Here is a 22,495-nt window from a genome sequence, read left to right as displayed (position 1 = left end):
TAGCATGGATTATCTAATTTAATTCTAACAATCCTATGAGATAGATGATACTAGTATTGAAATTATTTTGGTTGGATACATTTTTTTTTCTAAAGTTAAGAGATTACCAACTTCACCACAGAATTATAAATCTTGAGTGACCATTATATAAATGCTATGGTAGCCTTTTAATAAAACTGATCAAAAGGAATGTGGATTAAGTGCCTGGGTGGCTCAGTCGGTTAAACGTCTGACTCTTGATTTTGAGATCGAGCCCCGTGTTGGACTCTGCATTGAGCATGGAGCCTACTTAAGATTCTCTCTCTATCCCTCTCCCCCCTCCCGCCTCTCTCTCTCTCTCTCTCTAAAAAAGGAAAAGAATGTTCCAAGTCCTATGAAAACTTGCTCACCTTGCATCTGGCACAGCTGTGATACCGTTATGTCTGACCCTTTCCATCTATCCAGTCCTCCAGCCTTTTTAGTTATGATTGAAATTCATGCAGTAATCATTCAGTTATGAATAATTAATATGGGCAAGACAGATTTTAGGTATTGAGGGGTTAAAAATACAGGGTTTCTGTTTTCAAGGAGTACTGTGATCTAGTTAGGTAGAGAAGACATCCCTATGAAAGAAAAGCTCATAGTTTTATTTATTTTTTTTTTAAAGCTTTTATTTATTTGACAGAGAAAGAGACAGCCAGAGAGGGAACACAAGCAGGGGGAGTGGGAGAGGGAGAAGCAGGCTTCCCGCTGAGCAGGGAGCCCGATGCGGGGCTCGATCCTAGGACCCTGGGATCATGACCTGAGCCAAAGGCAGACGCTTATCAACTGAGCCACCCAGGCGCCCCGAAAAGCTCATGGTTTTAAGGCAAAATTGTGTCAACTGAGACATAGAGAACAGGGGTCTGCAAACAATGATCCCTGAGCCAAATTTGGGACACTGCCCCTGTTTTTGCAGTTTATGGGCTAAGATTGGTTTTCATATTTAAAAAATTGTAAGACAAAACAAAAGACAAGAAAGAAGAACATGCAGTAGACTATATGGCCCATAAAGCCTAAAATACTTTCCTTCTGGCACTTTACAGAAATTTGTCAACCTTTAATATGGAAGATAAGTGCCATCAGGAGACTATGTCTAACGTGTGTTTGGGGGACTTGTGTGGTCTGGGTGAACCTCACAGAGAAGCTAAAGTTTATATAGGACTACAAATTGGAAAGAAAGGGAGAGGTCGCCGCAAAGGTGTGTGACGTGCGAATTCTACAGTATATCATGAAGATTATCTAAAGACTTTGGTTGGCCTTTGTTACTGGTTATGTCTCTTTGGGAAGATTTTTTTTTATTATGTTAATCACCATACATGACATCATCTTTTTGGGGGTTTTCTGTTGTTTTGATTGGTTTAACTTTTATTGTTTTTCTTCTCTTGAATGTTTTATACTTGTGCTTTCCCTTTCTGTGAAATGGTTGAAGTCCATACTCCTTGCCCCATTATTTATGGCCTTCTGTAGTCTGATCTTACCTGTCTTTCTAACCTTGTACATGCCTACTGAACATAATAACACTGAAAAGGAAATTTGTTATGTATGTTAAATAGTGATAATAAAAAAAAATAGTTTGAACAAAAGGACAATGAGACAGAAAGTAGATTCTTTGGAGCAGAAGTCAGCCAACTTTTTCTATAAAGAGCTAAATAGTCCACATGTTCAGCTTTGCAGACCAATGACTCAACTCTGCTGTTCTAACAGGAAAGCAGCCATCCCCCTTTGCAAACGTGTATGTGAACGAGCGTGGCTGTGTTCCAGCAAAACTGTTTACAAAATCAGGTGACTGGGTGGGTTTGGCCCACAGACCAGCGTTTGTCTTGCCCCTGTGTTAGGGTATTTCTAGGTACTTAGAAGTACTTTGAATGTCACTAATAGTCTTTTAAAAATTGTTGAAAAAATGAGCACACGTAGTAAAAAGTCCGACAGTACAAAAGGGTTTATAGTGAAAAGTTGAATCGTCCAGCTGAGCTCTGCTGTTCCGGCCCCCCCTTTGTAGGAAAATCGCTACTAGTTTTTTGGCTATCTTTTCAAAGTTAACTCTGTACATATAAGAACAAACACATACTCTTACTAATAAAAACGGTATCATGCAGAACAAACACTGTTCTGTATCTTTATGAATACATATGTAGGCACACTACTTTACTAATACAAAATATTGTATGTTAAGTTTTTTCATTTTTCAAGATATCTCAAAGATCTATGCCTCTTTTTGGGGTCATATTATGCTTAATAAAAGCAGAAGAACAAGTAGAGAAATGTATCTGATCTTCCTAATCCATAGTCCCAAATTAAAGGTAAAAATTTTGATCAACATCAAAACCACATTTCTTTCACATCCTGTTTCGGGATTTCTCTCATCTTCTGATTTAGTAGTCTTGGAAGCTGAGTTGGAGAAGGGCATAAAGAGGAATTCCCTATGATGGCAGAGGAGGAAAGGACAGTAGCACTCATAATGGAAATAACTTTTCACCACTCAGTGACTCACAGTTTATCCCTACAACACCTGCAGTCATGCCAAACATAGAGCAGGCATATCATGTTGGAGAAGACTGTTGACTGGACTTCAATCTGTTGTTTGCAGTTGCCTGGACTTGGAGCAGTGCTCTCTTAAGGTCTTGGAGCCTGAAGGAAGTCCAAGCTTATGTTTACTGAAGCTGTTGGGTGAAAAAGGTTGTACGGTCACGGAACTGAGTGACTTCCTGCAAACTATGGAGCACACAGAGGTTCTTCTGCTTCTAAGCCCCCCAGGTAGGTTCTTCTCTGAGGTCTGTTCTCCAGGAGTTCGTGGAGACAAACGTAGAGGAAAATATCTCATTTGCCAATGAATTGTATTAAATATTTTTGGAAAATGTAAACATATGGAGACTCATTTTTTCCCTCCAGGTTGAGACTAAGGAACACATAAAAAGCAAATACAATGCATAAACACTGATTGGATTGTGGTTCAAAAACATCAACTGTAGGGTCCCTGGGTGGCTCAGTTAGGCATCTGCCTTTGGCTCAGGTCATGATCCCAGGGTTCTGGGATTGAGTCCCACATCGGGCTCCCTGCTCGGCAGGAAGCCTGCTTCTCCCTCTCCCACTCCCCCTGCTTGTGTTCCCTCGCTCACTGTGTCTGTCTCTGTCAAATAAATTTTAAAAAGTATTAAAAAAAAAAATCAACTATAGAAGACATTTTGGAGACCAGTAAAGCCATTTGAATTTAACGTGTACTAGGTATTAGGGAATTATCGTGTGATAATGGTGATGTAGTCTGTAGAAGAATGTCTTTATTCCAAGGAGATGCATGCTAAAGTATTTAGGGGATGGGGCGCCTGGCTGGCTCAGTGGGAGAGCATGCAACTCTGATCTCAGGGTCGTGAGTTCAAGCCCCACATTGGATGTGGAACCTACTTAAAAATAAAAAGGTAAAGTATTAGGGGTAAGAGTCTTTTTTTTTAAGAATTTATTTATTTGAGAGAGAGAAAGCAGGATAGAGAGCATGAAGGGGCATGGGAGGGGGAGAGGCAAAGGGAGAGGGAGAAGTAGACTCCCTGCCAGGCAGGGAGCCCAATGTGGGGGCTCGATCCCAGGACCTCAGGATCATGACCTGAGCCGAAGGCAGACACCTTAACCAACTGAGCCACCCAGGCGCCCCTAGGGGTAGGATTTCTATAACTCACGTTGAAATAGTGCAGCCAAGGCTCAGTCAGTAGAGCCTGTGATTCTTGATTTTGGGGTTGTGAGTTTGAACCCCATATTGGGGGTAGAGTTTACTTTGAACTGAAGAAAGGGAGGAAGGGAGGAATAGTGCAGCCAAACATTTATTAATATGTATGTATGTATACAAATGAGATCAAGCAAATATGGTAGATATTTACTGTTTAAGTATTTCACCGACATGATGCTTTTGAAATGTGGATTGATTCAACCATGATTTTTTTTCTGAATATACCAATATTGAGTGAGATTTCTCACTTGCAAGGTCAGGTGTGAAGAATAGGAAACAGCCCCCTGTCTGCACAGCTACAGATAAAGTTGGTCCCCTGCAGCAGTGTCAGGCAGGAGAGACCATGTGATCGGAGTCACGTGATGACAGCACTGCAGACCTCCCTTCTCGGGTCCAGTTCACCATTATAGGTTCCACCAGAAGCAGAGAAGCCAGTCGAGGTTGGGAGGGCCATGGTCTAAGGACTCATGCTCTCTATGTTACATGGTTTTGATGTGTGTAGTTTTTATTACATAACCAGCCTATTTGTGATCATATTTTGAAGTTAACATGAGAAAGCTAAAATCATAATTCAGATCTTATTTTTGTCAGTTCTGGGTTTCGGGAATCTTCTAACTGAAAAATCTTGAAGCAGGCTGGGCTTCAAGAGAGGCTGAGGACAGCCCTGTTTTCAAAGAATTGGTTTGTTTTCATCTTTGCCCCTCCTTTCTTGTTACTGGCTTCCTTCCAAGAGTGACTTTCTGCATAGTTGCAAGATCTCTACTGACTTGCATTCATCTTTGTCCCAGCAAAAATCATAAGATTCACTCTAGTTAACTAATTTCAATGACATGCGTGTCCCTACACCTGTCACTGTGGCAAGGGAGATGGAATGTACCCATTTGCTGGCTTAGAGCCAGGAATGGAGTTGGGTTGAGTCAGCTTTCCAGAAACCACATAGGATACTAAACAAAAGTGGGCCTGAGTCCACTACAAAGGAAAAGGACCCTAGATTACAAGTCAGGAAACTTGGACTCTCAGATCATCCTCTGCCTCCCAAGGCCTAAGGTGATGATAAAATAGGTGCCTCCTTTGGGTTACATGTTGCATTGGATGCTTGACATCTGTTTCTCAGTGCCTCTTCATACCAAGAGGTCTGGGGTAGGAGTAACTACGTCTAGATGACATTGTTGTTTGTCACCAATCAGTGAACTTCTTCATAAGGTGACATTTGTTAACTTTTATATCCCCAGTGCCTTGAATATTACCCAGGAGTTGCGACGATTGAAATCTGCCAGTTGGGGCACTCAGTTAGCTACTAAGTTCTCATACTTCCTAGAATACTATACCAGGGCCTCTGAAAACTTAAGAAACCTCTCCAGGAAGTGAATATAACTTGTATATCTCATTATCTTTTTTCAGTAATTACACTAATCACTGTGACTGTTGGTTGCCAAGTCTATAAAATGAGAGTAAGTGTTCTCTACCTGGCAGAGTTGGAGGAGTTACATGAATGCCATGTGGAATGGTCTCTAGGCAGCCACAGAGGTTTCCCGTCTCCTGATCTGTGGTGGGATCACTGGCCTCAGATCTCAGGCTTCCACGTTTTCAGTTTCCCATGCATGACACTGGGCTTTCCTGAAATTGAGTCACATGTTTGTTTATGTGTAACGATCTGCCTGAAATTTTTGACAATATTTTAATTTTTGACAAACCAGCAGTGAATACAGAGCCAACCTAATAAACATCAGTAATCTAATCCCTTCACAGATCCATTTCTGCTCTTTGTGTTTTTCTCCACATAGTAGGATTAGCACTTTACCATCAGTGTTCCCCATATAGATCATTCTGGTACTTGGCCTACCAGCTTTTTCAGAGTTATCCCCTAGGACTTCCTTGCATTTGAGGGGAGACCAGGAAAAGGAAAGCAGTTTCTATGTTAACATTTCTACATTAACACTTATTCACTATTTCTGTGAAGTTTTATCTCATATTAGCTATAAAAAGTGTCCATTGGGAATCAGTTTCTTGAATATTAAGTATTCATTTTTGAGGACATATTTTAGGATCTGTAAAGCTCAGTAATTTCAGGAAGAGGTAATTTACTGTTAGCTTTCTATGTGCATTTTATGTGAATAATCTAAAACTCACTGTATTTGCAGATATTAGAATAAAGAAGTATAAGAATTATAGAGAAAATTTTAATTTTTAATAAGGATATTGAGAATAAAAACTATTGTTCTTAAGAAGGTAAGCTCTGATAGAATCAACTTTATTTAAGACTTTACTCATTCATTCAGTAAAAACTTACAGGTTTCTAGTACCTTTGCTGTTCCAGACGTTGCACTTGGTACTATGATTCAAAGATGACTAGAACCAAAATTCTCGCCTAGGAAAGGTTCGTAGTCTAACAGGAAAGACAAACCTGTAAATGATCACATCCAACACAATCGTAAACACAAGTAGAACAAGTCTTATCTGATCTTTGGGTTTTCCTTTTCAGTGTATTCCTGTATCTTGGTAAAAATACAATATAGAAATATTTAATGTTGGGACGCCTGGGTGGCTCAGTTCGTTAAGCATCTGCCTTCAGCTCAGGTCATGATCTCAGGGTCCTGGGATTGAGCCCCATGTCGGGCTCCCTGCTCAGCGGCGAGTCTGCTTCTCCCCCTCCCTCTGCCTCTCCCCCTGCTTGTGTTCTCTCTCTCTTTCAAATAAATAAATAAATCTTAAAAAAAAAAAAAAAGGAAATATTCTTATGTTTTCTCTCTTTTTTTGTAGTAAGACAGTTTCATAGGAGGACATTAGTTCTTATTCCACAGAAAATCCAGTGACTTTTCTCTCATTGTCTCTATAGAGAGGTCTGCTTTTGGTGAGGGCGGTGAGTTCTGTCAAAGATGCTGTGAGCCTCTGAACAGACCTTTCAGACCTAAATGCAGGAATAAGAGGAAACTTTAGATTTATTTTAGTTTTATTTTGCCCCATTCCATTCTGGTTGTTTGTGGGCTGACAGCCAGAGATAGCCATGGGAGATGGCTATAATAAGGAGTTTCTCTGTTTTTCTGAGAAACTGAGTTTCTTTTATGTATTTGTTTTGGTAGCCCAGCAATAGCTGGGGCAGCATTCCCCTGCCTCTAACTAGAACGATTCCCTTGATTAGGAGCCAGCCTCCGTGGTCCCTCACTTAGGATGGGATCTAAGCTGAGGGTAACTCATCCCTAAATTCTTGCTCTCTGTGGACTTTGACACTTAATATATTTTCTGAAGGAGCCCCATAGGATTGAGCTTCTGCTTTCTCTCTAATTGGGCTTTCTCACAGCACATGGATGGCTAGCTGCTCCCCATGCCCATTTCCCAGCACTGATTGTTTCCATATTTTATTCTTTTGGTCATTCCAGTGGGAATTGGAGGGGAGTGGGAGCATTAAATGAGTGTGCTGAAATTGTTTGAACCAGAAGTCTGTAATGATTTTTTAGACCTTTATTTTCTCATTAAAGGATCAAAACTCCTGATCCCAAAGCAACTGACGTTGGCATCTCTGTCCCTCGCAAATGTCATTGAGCCTAGATGTGCAGTTCAAGATGTTCCTGTTTCTTTTTCTTTTTTTAAGTGAAAATATTTTGAGTGATTATAGGCTCCATCAGTTAGGGTAGTTATGCAGATCACAAAATGGCTGCCAAGGAAGTCATGCCCTGGCCTGGAATTGGTTAAGCAGAAGCCAGACGATAGGGGATATTTAGAGAGAATTAACATTTTATGTATGGGTTTCATTAGATGAATCCCAGGGTTCCAACTCTAGTTCTGTGATGTTATCATTTTATTTCTTTCTTTATATAAAAGGTACTTCACTCTCCATACATACCAGACGGCTCTGGCTGAGACCTCTTCAGTGGCACCTTTTCCACTTGCCCCACACCTTTTTTGTCTTTAAGACAGGAGCCAAGGGGCGCCTGGGTGGCTCAGTCGGTTAAATGTCTGCCTTCGGCGCAGGTCATGATCCCGGGGTCCTGGGATCGATCCCTGCAGCGGGCTCCCTGCTCAGTGGGGAGTCTACTTCTTCTCCCCTCTCATACTTTCTCTTTCTCTCTCTCTCAAATGAATAAATAAAATCTTTGAGGAAAAAAAAAAAAAAGACAGGGACCAAGATTGTTGAATATTATTCTCTAATTTCCAAAATACCTTTAGTTCAGAACCATCTTATCTTTACAGTTCTGTGAAGGAACAGAACTGTGCTATTATGAACATTTAAATTTTAAATGTGAGCAAACATTTGTGTGGAAAATGAGATTTCCACTGGTTATCATTTAGCCAGAATCACAGTTGTTGACAGAAGTGGATTAGAGCCCAGGTCTGCTGAACCTGACCTGAACTCAGTGTCATTTCTATCATGCTAGGAAATTTCTGGGTTATTCAGGAACTTGGTGATGACTTATTCTCCCAGTTGCCTCTTTGACCTGTGGACTGCAATTTTTTGTCCTTGCCAAATTAAAAAACACTCATATTAGATCCTCTTTTATAAAGGACTTTTCTTGTTGTGTGAGTGACGAAATTTCTGAAAGGAAAATACCAAGAAGTGGAAGAGGCAATGATGGTATGGACGGGAATAAGGACAAAGGAGGAGGAGAGCGATAGAAAGGGAGTCGTGACGTCTGAAAGAATGTATGTCTGCATTGAGGTGTTCAGGGTCCCTGGGCAATATGGAAGCATACGGAGTATGATGAGGAAACTGGGTTTAGCCACAAGAGGTGCAAATGTAAACTGACTTGTAGGAAGGGCGTACATGGACATGCTTTGGTTGTGTTGAGGGGAGACTGTTGGAGGGAGAGAAATGGTATTTATTCTGGGACAGGATGAGGCACTTTTCAATGATAGCTTAGAAATTTTCAGAATAACTCTGAGGAAGAGTTTAAGATAGAAACTGATGGAAAGAAATTTTTGGTTTGTAGCCTCTAAAAACAGATGCACTGTCATGTATACAATAGACCTGTTCCTGGAACAGCTGTTTGTAAGTTGTATCAATATTTAAATACATCCATGGGGTGCCTTGGTGGCTCAGTCGGTTAAGCTGCTGCCTTTGGCTCAGGTTGTAATCCCAGGGTCCTGAGATCAAGCCCCACGTCGGGCTCCCTGCTCAGTGGGAAGTGTGCTTCTCCCTCTTCCTCTGTTGCTCCCCCTGCTTGTGCTCTCTCGCTCACGCTCTCTCAAATAAATAAAATCTTTTAAAAAAAAATTTTTTTTAAAGCATCCTGAGAGAGGGTAACTTAAAGGGAAGCTATGGTGAATCCTTCTGTCAAGTCAAGAGTCACCCTAACTTACTGTTTTGAAATTCCAGCAGGTTTTTAGTTTTATTGCTCAGTATCATGAATCTGTGATCTGCATAGGTGTGTGTTGAATGAACAGTCCTCATGTTCCATCGTACCTAGTTCAGATTCTCCCCGATTTACAGGAAATCAAATAACGTCTTTGACTTCTTTGCAGATGTTATCTGAAAATACGCTTGTTTGCCAGGAAACTGTGCATTCACCCTTTAAAATAGAACTTTCATTTGTATGCCTTGGTACACCCTCCGTAGCTCTGTGCCATCTTCTTTCCTTACCTTTGTTTCAGCACCTTCTGACTGGTGGGCGCCCCGCGAGGGTGGTTACAGGTTGACCATGGTTCCCTGCCGTACAACACTATGTGGGAGGAAGGAAATTTGTGTGGTTAAGGCATGGGAGGTATTGCGACTTCTTGTCTTTACTATTCACCAAGGGCGGTTTCCAAATCACATTGTGCCTTTCAATTCTCAGTCTTTGAAGCATTAAGTAATAAATACATGTATTTATTTGCTTGCTTATTGAAGACTAGACTATTGAAATGGATGGTCTAGGACAGATGTGTAAACTGAGCTTGAACGTACATTAGAAAGCATATAGTCTTGTCTCCCACACAAAAGAAGGACACCTTTTAGGATATCCTGGCCCTATGGGCCCTATGTCCATTAAAGTTACTCATTTCTTTGTAAGACATTCTAGGGAGAAAGCTTTTTTAATTTCCATTACTCTTGTCTCTGTATAATAGGAGAGAATGTTTGCCGTGGTCAGTTTATAAGCACTGCCATGGTGCAAGACACTGCACTCTGCTTGGCATTTTCCCTTCAGTAAGAGAGGCTCATGTGGCAAAAGATCAGCTTGGGAGGGACATTAAGAATTGCTGGGGGGGTGCCTGGCTGGCTGAGTTGGTGGAGCGTGTGACTCTTTTTTTTTTTTTTTTTTACGTTTTATTTATTTGAGAGAGAGGGAGAGAACAAGAGCAGGGGCGGGGGAGCGGGAATCAGAGGGAGAGGGAGAAGCAGACTCCCCACTGAGCAGGGCGCCCAATGTGGGGCTCAGTCCCAGGACCCCGGGATCATGACCTGAGCCAAAGGCAGACGCTTAACTGACTCAGTCTCCCAGGCATCCCAAGCGTGTGACTCTTGATCCCAGAGTTGTGAGTTCAAACCCCATGTTGGGCATAGAGGTTATTCAGAAATAAAATCTCTAAAAAAAAAAAAAAATCACTGGAAAATGATAACTATATGAGGTGATAGGTGTATTAATTAAGTCAACAGTGGTAATCACTTCACAATGTATATGTATATTAAATTATCACATGGTAACGCTATAAATGTATAGAACTTTCGTTTGTTGAGCATACTTCCATAAAGGTGGAGGGTGGGGGAATCACTGGATTAACAAAAGCAGGGGGATTTTAAAGCCCAAGAAAACCTAGGTTTGTATTTTGGTTCTGCTGTTTTTACAATGGGAAAAAAATTGGTCTCAGAAAGGTTAAATAGTTTACTCAAGGTAATTTGGGTGATCTTTTGCAAACTACTTCATTTTCTTCACTGTAACATCGATCTAACTAATATCTAACTCATCTGGTTTTTTTGAAGGTTAGAGATCAAAACACTGGGCACATATAAAGCAGTCAGTAAATTGCTACCATAGTAGTTTTATTATGGTGATGATACACAGTCATCCAACAAATACATGCGGAACACTGTGTCACCATATGCCAGGCACTGTTCTGGGTGTCAGGTAAACTGGTGACTAAGACAAACAACGTCCTTGTTCTCATGAAGCTTCTGTTTTAGTAGGTGAGACAGACAAGAAAACACAGGGATTTCAGATGGTTAGTGCAGTGAAGACCACAAAGTGGGGTGAATGTAATCGAGAAGTGGGGGTGGGGGTTAGCTAGTTTAGAGACATTTCCCAGAGAAGCTAGAGACCTAGATTATGAGAAAGAAAGAGTGTGCCGTGAAACAGTAGGGGGTTGGAGGGGAAATCCAGCAGAAGACTAGTAAGTAAAAAGGTAGAAAATAGCTTGGCTTCCGAAAAGAGGACCAGTGTGGCTGGAGCAAGGAGGACGGGAGGGGACAAGGTTAGAGAGGTCAGTTTATATAAGACCTTGTGACCATGATAAGGAATGTAGATTTTATTCGAAGTACAATAGGTCAGTCGAGGGTTTTAATCAGAGGAGTGGTATGGACTAATTTATGTTTTTTAAATTTTATTTAGAGAGAGAGAGGGGAGGGGAGAGGGAGAGAAAGAATCTCAAGCAGATTCCCCACTAAGCGTGGAGCCCATGGTGGGGCTCGATCTCACCACCCTGAGGTCATGACCTGAGACAAAATCATAAGTCGGACGCTCAACCAACTGAGCCACCCAGGCACCCCTGGATTAATTTATGTTTTAAAAAGACAGTTGAGGGGCGCCTGGGTGGCTCAGTTGGTTAAGCGACTGCCTTCAGCTCAGGTCATGATCCTGGAGTCCCTGGATCGAGTCCCGCATCAGGCTCCCTGCTCGGCGGGGAGTCTGCTTCTCCCTCTGACCCTCCCCCCTCTCATGTACTCTCTCTCTCTCAAATAAATAAATAAAATCTTTAAAAAAATAAAAAATAAAATAAAATAAAAAAATAAATAAAAAGACAGTTGGGCTGCCAGTCGGAAGCAGGGAAACCAGTTTGCAGGCTGTAACATGGTTTCATCACAGCTGATGGTGGCTTGGGTTAAGATCATGGCATTGAAGATGTGTGGAGACGGGGAAAAGCGGAACTGGCAGGACTTGCAGAGAAGTTACATGTGGAGAATGAGGAAGAAAAGAGGGATTCCGGGGGGGCACTCCTAAGTTTTTGCCCTGAGTAACTGGATGCATGGGGACAGGCTGAGTTGGCAAGACAGTGGGGTCTCATGCAGGAGTAGATTTTGTTTCGGAGGAATTTGGGACACGTTAAGTTGGAGATGGCTAGAAGACAGCCACATTTTAAAGCCCATTTAGCCACAGATCCTCTTTTTCAGATTTATATTTGTTCCCTTCTTCTGTTGTTACAACTTTTTTTCTTTCTTACCACACGTAAACTTTGGAAATCAGAATCTTGGTATCTTGAAGTTGTGACATGTGTCTCTCGTGGCCAAAGAATGGCATTGGAGCCTTAAATGCAGTGCTGTGAATTTGCCGGCCAAAGTGAGAGTGCTCATCCCATTTTCCGTCTTTACCATGTCCTTGGCAACACATAGTACAGGTTCCCGAAGAACTGTTACTTCTGCCATACTGTGCTCACTTGGCGTCAACGTAAAGAACTAATGAATAGGAAAGTTCTCCCTTGGCAAAAGTTTTAAATTCTTTTTTGAGAGGCTCTACTCTCTTTACTAAAGATTTTCTAGGGTTTCTCCAGACCCTCAAATGTAACAGGTAGGCAATAAGTATTTATTTATTTTGGATTTTGGTTTTACTTGGTATCTTTCTGGAATGGTTTTCACATACCTGTTTTACCTTATATACTGTTTTTATCCTGGAAAGGTTAGTATCTTGGATGTACTATGAGTGCTATTATTGGACTAACTCCTCTTCAATTGTAATCTTGTTTTATTCCTTTGGCTTGGTGGCTTATAGAAGAAAAAGATACTGTTATGAGATCATATTCAGGATAGATGAAGAAAGAAAATAAAACTAGGTGCAGGGAGTTACATTTTACAAGTTTTAATGATCTTTTCTTCTTCCTTCCTGGAAGGCAGCTAACCCAGTTTTATGTATTATAATCTTGGCAAACGTAGAATTTCCTAACTTTGGTTTCTTTTGTGTCCGTTATCTGTTGCCGCATAACAAATTACCCCAAAACCCAAAGCTTAATACAACAACCATTTTTTACTCCACATGGTTTCTGAGGATAGGAACCTGGAAATGGCTTAGCTGGGTGGTTTTGGCTCCGGTTTTGGCCTCTGATGAGGTGAGGGTCAAGCCGTTGGGGCAGGGCTGCAGCTGTCTAGGGTTCAACTGGGGTTGAACTGTCCTCTTCTCGGATGGTTCTCTTACATGAAAGTTTCTTTCCTTATCACTTGGGCCTCCCACAGGGCTGCCTGAGCATCCCCATGATGTGGCAGCAGGCTTCCCCAGAGGGAGTAAGTGAAAGGGAGACGGCTGGGGGGGTGGGGGGGCGGCGGGGAGGTAGTTCCATAATTGACTTAGCATTTTCTTTAAAGCTGTCCCAAGCTTTGATGCTGAGAGTCATTTCTCAGATGAGAAGTATCACATGTGTCGGATTTATATCCTGCTGTTCTGTTTCTGTGCCTTTCTGCGTACAGAGTGATTTTCATTTTAATGCTAAATCATAGCACTGAAATAAATGTGTCTTGAAGACCTTTTCAGTGGCCACCGCTTGCAGCAGTGCCCCTAAGTCAGTGGGAGTGCCAGCCACATGAGCGTTTACGACCGAGTTTTGGAAGAGTTGGCACTGAGACCTGCATCACGCCTGCTGTCTAGCAGACATCTATTGTAAGGTGCATCCTGATTTCAGAGGGGTTAGGACATGAAAAAAATACTTCTAAGAATTGAAGAAAGATGGCAAACAGTTTTCTCCCCCAGCCATGGGAAGTACAGTAAATGAAAGTCTTCTGTGGATGAGTTTCTTTCCTCTTGGTTTTACAAAGCCTGGAACTCACAGAGGCATAATCTGGCAGGGAGGGAGATATGAATGGGCAGTTTACAGCTAGGATGAATATACAGGTTATTTCCAAAATACGTTTTGGTTTCAGAAATGTAAACAAGGAAAACCTCTCTTCCGTGACTGACTTTTTTTTTTTTTTCCTTTAAGGCATAAAGATCACTGTCAACCCAGAGTCAAAGGCAGTCTTGGCCGGACAGTTTGTGAAACTGTGTTGCCGGGCAACTGGACATCCCTTTGTACAATATCAATGGTTTAAAATGAATAAAGAGGTAACTTTTTTAAGTATTTTACTTCCCTTATCATAAAAAGAGAGAATGATAGCAAATTATTTAGCATCATTATCCTCAGTGTGTTTTTTGGAACTTTGATCTGATAGACATGGCTGTGTTATTACTGAAGTAGTCAATAATCATTATTTTGGTAAGACGGTTCCAAAAGTTGTCTTACAAAAAGATGGTAAATGGGGCACCTGGCTGGCTCAGCTGGTTAAGCATCTGCCTTTGGCTCAGGTCGTGGTCTCAGGATCCTGGCATCGGGCTCCATGCTCAGCAGGGAGTCTGCTTCTCCTTCACCCTCTGTCCGTCCCCCTACTCATGTGCTCTCTTTATCCCTCTCGTTCACTCTCTCAAATAAATAAAATATTTTTTTTAAAATGGTAAGCAATAATAAAATCAATTTTCTAGACTCTAAAAATTGTAGAAATCAGTATTACTACTTAGAACAACATTAACAAATAGTAAATACCACCAGTATATTCTAACATACCAATCCAGAATTCCTTAACAACAAATTATGTTCCAACCAAAATCTCTCTCTCTCTTTTTTTTTTTTTTCAAAATAACTTTATTTTCTTGGGCTGTGTGTGCCCTCTAGTCTCAGAACTTCTGGAATGGTTTCTTGGGCCAGCAGCCTGTGTGACTTTGATCACACTGAAGCACACAGTCTTGCTCAAGGGTCAGCACTCACTCACTGTGACAGTATTGCCCATCCAGACGTCCCTGAAGCCAGGGGACAGGTGTACGGACATAGTCTTGTGGTGTTTCTCAAGGCAGTTGTACTTTCAGATGCGGTGGAGGAAGTCTCGGTGGATGACAGTCTTCTGCACCTTCATCTTGATCACTACACTAGACAGAATCTGCCCTCAGATAGAGACATTACCAGTAATGGGGCATTTCTTGTCGGTATAGGACCCTCAGTGACCTCCTTGGACATTTTGACATGCAGACCAAAGTTTTTATGGTATTGTAGGAGCTTCTCTTTACCGGTTTTTCCAAGCAGGTCCCTCTTCTTATTTTGAAAAATGGTTGGCTGCTTTGGGTAGGTGCACTCAGTATGAATGTCCACCATCTTCCCGACCACCTGAAAAAAGGAAACCAAAATCTTTAAATTTTTTTTTTTTTTTAAGATTTATTTATTCATTTGAGAGAGCAAGAATGAGAGAGAGTACATGAGGAGCGGGGAGGGTCAGAGGGAGAAGCAGGCTCCTCGCTGAGCAGGGAGCCCGATGCGGGACTCGATCCCGGGACTCCAGGATCATGACCTGAGCCGAAGGCAGTCGCTTAACCAACTGAGCCACCCAGGTGCCCGGAAACCAAAATCTTTAATTAAAAGATTTTTAAGGTGCCACGGAAGGCTAATGGAAGATTATTTTAAATGTTCCACGTAACTATTATATCAAAAGATTAGGCTATTGTGGTAGATTCTGAAGTAAAATTCAGGCTGGTGGAGTGGGGCATTATTCTTTTGGTGGAAATATTGTATCCCTGCACCACCCAATAAATAATTTAAAATTACATATTGGAATTCTTTTTTCTTAAAAGTTCTTTGAGCTAGGGGTGCCTGGGTGGCTCAGTTGGTTAAGCTTCTGCTTTCGGCTCAGGTAATGATCCCAGGAACCTGGGATCGAGCCTCGCATGGGGCTCCCTGCCCAGCTGAGAGTCTGCTTCTCCCTCTGCCTCTACAGCTCCCCTTGCTTGCACCCTCTTGTTTTCTCTCTCTCTCTCTGTCAAATAAATAAATAAAATATTTTTTTTTAAAGATTTTATTTATTTATTTGACAGATAGAGAGCACAAGTAGGCAGAGAGGCAGGCAGAGGGAGAGGGAGAAGCAGACTCCCCGCCGAGCAGGGAGCCCGATGCGGGGCTCGATCCTGGGACTCCAGGATCATGACCTGAACCGAAGGCAGCCGCTTAACCGACTGAGCCACCCAGGCGCCCCAATAAATAAAATATTTTTTTTAAAAAAAGTTCTTCGAGCTCCTGTGCCACTGAGTGTTCCCACTGGTCTGGCTGGCCCATGTTGAGTCTCGCTTTGGTTGGCTCCTCTCTTCTCCCATTCCACCTCCCCTAGCCCCCTTCCTTCCTAGATTATACCTTGAAACTCCATACTCTTTTCAACCTGTTAGTCAAATAACTAAGCTTTCATCCAAATTCAGTACTAAGTCTACATTTGCAAACCTGAAACTAAGTTAAAGAGCCATTCTAAGGTCATGATCTTTCCTTTAATGGGATCATCCTGTGCCTTAGAAGAAATGTGTGGTGTTACACAATTTTTTATTCCCATCCCTTACACACAGGTAAGGTAGAGCCGCTGAACTGTAGTAAAAAGGTTGCATGTAGGCTTTGGTGCTGGACAGGCCTGTGTTGGAACCCTGAGTGTCATTTTTTGTGATATGAATTCCTGTCATCCAGGGTTATAAGAATTTTTTTTTTTTAAGATTTTTTATTTATTTATTTGAGACAGAGAGAATGAGAGACAGAGAGCATGAGAGGGGGGAGGGTCAGAGGGAGAAGCAGACTCCCCGCCAAGCAGGGAGCCCGATGTGGGACTCGATCCCAGGACTCCAGGATCATGGCCTGAGCCGAAGGCAGTCGCTTAACCAACTGAGCCACCCAGGCGCCCCTTGGGTTATAAGAATTTAATAGACAATGTGTTTCATGTACGTAGGCTTTCAGGAGATGGTAACTAAAGCTATTTTTCACATTTTCTCAATTGCAAAGTTGCTTTTATCTTAATAAATGTCTTTTGAAAAGGGAGAAATGACAGATAAAACTTGGTACATTAAGCATATCGTTTGTAAAATATGCCCTGATTTGAGAAAGGTAAAAATGTAGGAGGTGGGGAGTACTTCTTAGATTGGAAGAGTTGTAATAGATTTTGAAGCCTCACGAGCTCGAGTTTTGTCAGGCTACCTCTATGGCCATGAGGTTATTTTAAGAGATACTCATTGAACAAGAACTTGATGAGCTCTTGTTTTGTGCCAGGCCGTGATCTCAGGCCGTGATGATGAAGCACTGACACACAGGGTCGTGCTCTGGTGGGGAGAGACAGCAAACAAACAGAATTCTTTGAGTTAAGAACTACGAGGAGAATCAGCAGGGTGATCTAAAGTGAGATGCCACTAACCGTCTTAAGCCGAAGTAACATAATAGGATTTGTGTTTTTAAAACACAAAGCTGCCGCTTGAAGAGAAGCAAGAGAGAAGCAGGAAGACCATTTAGCTAATGCTTGTGCTAGGCTGGAAATAGTGGCAGGGCAGTGGAGAGGGAACAGAGTGCTCAGGTCAGGTTGTTTTAGAGGGAGAGTTGATCACACCTGATACGTTAGAGGTGGAGCATGAAGAAAAAGGAAGAGAGATCAAGGATGACCCCGGGATTTTTTATGGAAGCACCCGGGGACGTGTTATATACTGATGTATTGAAGATTGGGAAAGAAATGGATTTAAGGAGAAAAATCAAGGATTGGTTTTAGATGCATTAAGTTCAAAATGCCCATTAGACATCTACATGAATCAGCTAGGCAGTTTGGATATCTGGAGAGTCTTTGAAAGTTTATGTTACAGAAGACAAACCAGTAAAGAGACTAAGAAGAACCTGCAGGAGAGATGGGAGGAAACCCAGCAGAGGATGGTATGAAGCCTAAAAGGGAAGGCATTTCAAGAAAAAAGGGGTAGTTAACATTTTCAGTGCTGCTGAGAGGAGGGGGTGCGTGTCAAGGGAGGCTTGTTTGGGGTTTTTTACTTATTTAAGATACAAAGGACTAGAGTATGTTTTCGAGAGTGATACAATAGAGGAGAAATAGATGGTAAAGCAGAGAGAAAATTGCAGGAGCAAGGTCAGAGCGGATGGAATTGACAGGAGAGGAAAAAGTTTTCCTCTGCCCTCTTATGTTCATTCTCTGGGTTCCTGTGAATTAACTGACAAAATACAGATTGACAAGAGAAGAAGTTTATTCGTATGGGAACTTACAAAGGAAGTAGCTCCATGACTAGTTAAAGTTAAAGCCTTACATACCTAATTTAGGGAAAAGGGTGGAGGGACAAAGGCCTCTATGAGAGGAACAGATGGATTTCTTTAAGAAATACAAAGGGGTTTCTAGAAGAATAAACAGGAGATAAGAAAGTTTGGCCGTGTTTATTCATGTGGGTGAAAATGGTCTTCCCATCTTCATCATTGGCCATAAAACTCTCCTGGAGAGGATTTGTAGTAGGTTTATTCTTGGTCTCCTTCCTGGATAAAGCCACCCTGAAGAAGGAATTTATGGTAGCCTCATTTCCCAGAAGTGTCTACTTTTAGTCAGATAGGGGCGTCTCTGAGAAAGCTGCTTTCTGCACCTGTTGATCCCAAATGTCTGCAGCTTGAGCTAGTCTACATACCAAGTCTGAGGTTCTGAGTGGATCCCCACAGATCCTAAGCCCAAGTAGCCTTTGCCAGGAAGACGCATTTTCCATTTTAACAGAGAGAAGAGAGCAGTTATAAAGAGATACATAGATAGCTTTGGTGGCAGGAAGAGGAGAGTTTCTATCTGAAGTCGGTAGCTGAGAGAAGCAGGGTTGATTGTAGGAGGTTTGAAGAGACACAAAATATGCATTAATAGTCTAGTAGAAAAGCAGACTTAGTACATTAACATGGTGCCAAGTGCAGCCTGCCATCCTAGTTGTCAAATCCTCAGCAGAATGCTCTTGTTCTGGTGCAGGTTCTGAAGGGGCAAGAGTGGAATTCAGTTGGTTGGGGTTTGGAGAGGGATACTTTTGAAAGGGAACTAATGTAATATAACAGGGCACTCGACTAAGCCCCTTGACCATGTGGCAGAAGTGCACTTACAGATTGATGAGAGCAGCAAAGGTGAAAGAAACCTTAATGTGGTGACCAGAGCCCTGGGGGAGAGCTTGGCAAACCCTTGGGTGGCCATTTCTTCCCATCACTGACATGCTTTCCATAGCCCTTCCCTGCCCAGACCCTGAAAGAAGAGTGGTGGTTCAGGAGTCTGTCCTTTTACAGAATTTTGCAGATGAGAAAATGGGGTCTCAAGGTGAAATAACTTGCTTAGGTACTCACAGCTAATTTGGCCAGAACTGAAATGAATAGTCGGGCCTAACCTTCCGTGTTATTTATAAGTTTGCCATTGTAGATTCTTTAAATACTAATGATTTGAACAATTTTAAATGACAGAACAGATACTTTTCTGTTAGTTTCCGGAAGATCTTTGGACGAGATCTTAACTCTCTAGTTAATGGATTTGTAAAAGAGTGTGGATTTCTAAGACTTTAGTCTTAAATTATTCAAAATGTTGTTTGTTTTTTTTAAGTAAAAAATATTTTAGAACTTGGGGGAGAAATATGCTTTTCAAAGCTCCAAAGAAATCAACACATTTTTTTGCATGGCACATTTTTATAAGGCATGTTTTGATGAGTCATTCATTTACATTCTCTTACTGATTCTTTCACAGATCCCAAACGGAAATGCATCAGAACTTATTTTTAACACAGTGCACGTAAAAGATGCAGGCTTTTATGTCTGTCGAGTTAATAATAATTTCACCTTTGAATTCAGCCAGTGGTCACAGCTGGATGTTTGTGATGTCACTGAAGTAACAGAAAGCTTTCAGGGTAAGTGATAAATTAAGTTGAATATTGGGATGGGAATTGCCTTATTTTATTTTGAATGTTTACTTGAATTTCACAATATCACAAACAGGACCGGAAGTTCATGTACGTTCTTATCACCAGTTGGTCAGACCTTATCCCGTGTGCTTTGGTCCCTTCTCCACAGACATGTGCACATGCAGATAGATGCCTTAGGCCGACCCTGCCACTGGCCTCTGCAAACGTCCCTCCTATTTCTTTCTACACTGTGTGTCTTTCTCCCAAACTGTTGCATTACACTGACAAAATCATGTTGCAGAATAAAACTTCTAGAGTTGCCTTTGGCGTGAAAGGGCAGGTAGCGTATCATTCCCCACAATAAAGCATTTCATCAGACTGTTTTTCTCCTCTCTGTCATTCAGCTTCTTAGGACAGTAACTAGTACTGATTTAAAAAATCAACCTATTCTAAAGAGTAGCCATCAGATGTTATTTTCTGTATTCATAGTCACAGTCAAGAACTATATTGTCATTTTGCCAGACAGAAAGAATAGGTGGGAAACAGACTTGTTGTTACCTGTCTCCATTCTTCTTTCTCAATTTAGCTTTTCCTACACCTAAATAAATAATCTCTAAAAATAGTCATTATTAAGCAAGGGAATTATGTCTTTCTAGGATATTTCTGTGCGTGTAATGAACTTTAATATGTTTATAAATTAAATCCTATTCATTCAGCAAAGACTCATCACCTGCAATGTGTGAGACACTGAGTTTCATGATGGAGACTTGGTATTGGGTAACAATGACAAGTCCTCCTTCCTCGAGGACCTTAGAGCAACACATGAGGGTTCAATAAGTAACATTTTCTGGGGGCGTCTGGGTGGCTCAGTTAAGCACTGAACTCTTGATTTTGGCTCAAGTCATGATCTCAGGGTCGTGAGATTGAACCCTGTGTTGGGCTCCGTACTGAGCGTGCAGTCTGCTTAAGATTCTCTCTCTCCTCCTCCTCCCCCACCCCCTATGGGTGCACACGTGCACATGCTCTCTCTCTCTCTAAAATAAATAAATCTTTAGGGGCGCCTGGGTGGCTCAGTCGTTAAGCGTCTGCCTTTGGCTCAGGTCATGATCCCAGGGTCCTGGGATCGAGCCCCGCATCAGGCTCCCTGCTCAACGGGAAGCCTGCTTTTCCCTCTCCCACCCCAGCCCACCCCACGCTTGTGTTCCCTGTCTCGCTGTCTCTCTCTGTCAAATAATAAAATCTTAAAAAAATAAATAAATAAATCTTAAAAAAAAAAATAGTAATAATGCTTTCTGGTTTCTGCCTTAGGAAGAAATGCTAGCAATCATCCATCCATATTTATTCCATGCTAAAACTCCGTCTTTTAATAAGTTAAACCGCAGAATGTAGAACTTTCTGTGTTGAATGTGAGTATCACTCAAGATGTTAATAAGTTATCTGCCCCCACCAAAAAGAATCTGTGGCCAAACATGTGTGGAAACCACTTGAACTATTTTGCCCTTCTAAATAAACAGAGCATATAACACTTAAAGCTCTGAGGAGTCCTGCAGTAAAAAAATCTGTTTAACTCTGTTTAACCCAGAATTTTCTAAACATACTTGTCTACAGCATCCTTTTATCCACAGAACATCTCTTAGTATTTCTAGAATTGTCACAGTTTTATGAAACGGTTTTAGGAGGTACTGTTAAGGATTATAAAAAATAACTTGAAAACACCTTTTTATGTTGTTGGTTTTTTTTTTTTTTTTAGTTAAAGGAGGGAAATTTTTTCTTACTGACCTAGGGATTTTATTTATGTTCAGTGGTATTTTTCTTTGAATTTAAGGAAGTGTGGATGGCATCTCTGAACCCAAGTTGCAAATCTGCGTTGAACCAAGGTCCCAAAAGCTGATGCTTGGTAACACATTGGTCTTACAGTGTGTTGCTGTTGGAAGCCCTATTCCTCACTACCAGTGGTTCAGAAATGAATCACCATTAATACATGAGACCAAGAAGCTATACATGGTAAGAAGTTGGTTATTTGGGTATTTTTTTGTGTAGATACATAAAATAAGTAGTATAATTGAAAATTAAGACCAACATTAAAATTCATATTCGTTGAGGTGTTTTAATGTTTTCCTTATTTTCATTTCAAGTCCCTTGTTATTCAGTATTAACTCATTCTTATATTTACAGAAATGCTGGAACATAACACTAGCCCACATCTAAGGGCTTATACTAAAATGTCAGATAGGGGCGCCTGGCTGGCTCAGTCGGTGGTGTGGGCAGGTCTTCATTGTGGGGTTGTGAGTTTGATCCCCACATTGAGTGTAGAGATTACTTAAAATAAAATCTTTAAAATGTCAAATAGTACTATACCTAACTCACCATTATTGGAATCATTGTATCATTTGCCTGCTAATACTTAATCTAATAATAAATGGAAATAATCTAAGAATGTCTAAAGTCCTCTTAAATGTTACAGGTTTTTTTTCCTAATTCAAAATAAGTTTCTCTCCAAGCCAATTAAAATTAAATTGAAAGGAAATGTGTGTGTGTGTGTTCTGATATTGATAACAGGTACCTTATGTGGATCTGGAACATCAGGGAACCTACTGGTGTCATGTATATAATGACCGAGACAGTCAAGATAGCAAGAAGGTAGAAATCATCATAGGTAAGTAATCTTAGTGTTCTGGTAAGTAGAGTAGAAATGATATAAAATGAAATATTAAAGCAATGGAAATTCTGCTTTTTACCTCATTCTATTTAATGTCGTGTTAAGTATCCAGAGTTATATTATTTATATAGAAAGTCGAGAGAATACATACTAAATTCACAATCATAAACATTTGTGGCGAAAAAAAAGTACTCTTTAAAACTTTAGTTATAAAAAAACTTTAAGTGGGAAAAGATTTTTAATAAAACACTTTTAAAAACCAGGCATCACAGACAT

The 22,495-nt window shown here is 41.1% G+C and overlaps 1 protein-coding gene and 1 pseudogene across 4 annotated transcripts in view; one reads left to right on the top strand and one right to left on the bottom strand.

The window, feature by feature from the left end:
- The window catches only part of MALT1 (MALT1 paracaspase), a 56,520-nt gene that overhangs the window by 5,857 nt on the left and 28,168 nt on the right, over nt 1-22,495 (top strand). For 3 of the 4 annotated variants that reach the window (XR_004677602.1, XM_034995873.1, XM_034995872.1), the window contains exons 2-6: nt 2,609-2,775; nt 13,826-13,947; nt 19,407-19,566; nt 21,386-21,564; nt 22,120-22,216. Coding sequence is in view for 3 of the 4 variants with exons in the window: in XM_034995873.1 (XP_034851764.1) it covers nt 2,609-2,775; nt 13,826-13,947; nt 19,407-19,566; nt 21,386-21,564; nt 22,120-22,216 (725 nt within the window). In the remaining variant the exon portion in view is untranslated. Of the gene's footprint in view, nt 1-776; nt 1,804-2,608; nt 2,776-13,825; nt 13,948-19,406; nt 19,567-21,385; nt 21,565-22,119; nt 22,217-22,495 lie in introns of those variants that run through there. The other variant, XM_034995874.1, reaches the window with a different exon arrangement.
- On the bottom strand, nt 14,554-15,025 carry LOC118004500 (annotated as a pseudogene).

This window comes from Mirounga leonina, unplaced genomic scaffold (genome assembly GCF_011800145.1).
Source record: "Mirounga leonina isolate KUSES-001 unplaced genomic scaffold, KU_Mleo_1.0 Mir_93, whole genome shotgun sequence".
Classification (NCBI taxonomy): domain Eukaryota; kingdom Metazoa; phylum Chordata; class Mammalia; order Carnivora; family Phocidae; genus Mirounga; species Mirounga leonina.
Note: the sequence above shows the minus strand (reverse complement) of the source record. Positions and strands in the feature narration are given on the sequence as shown.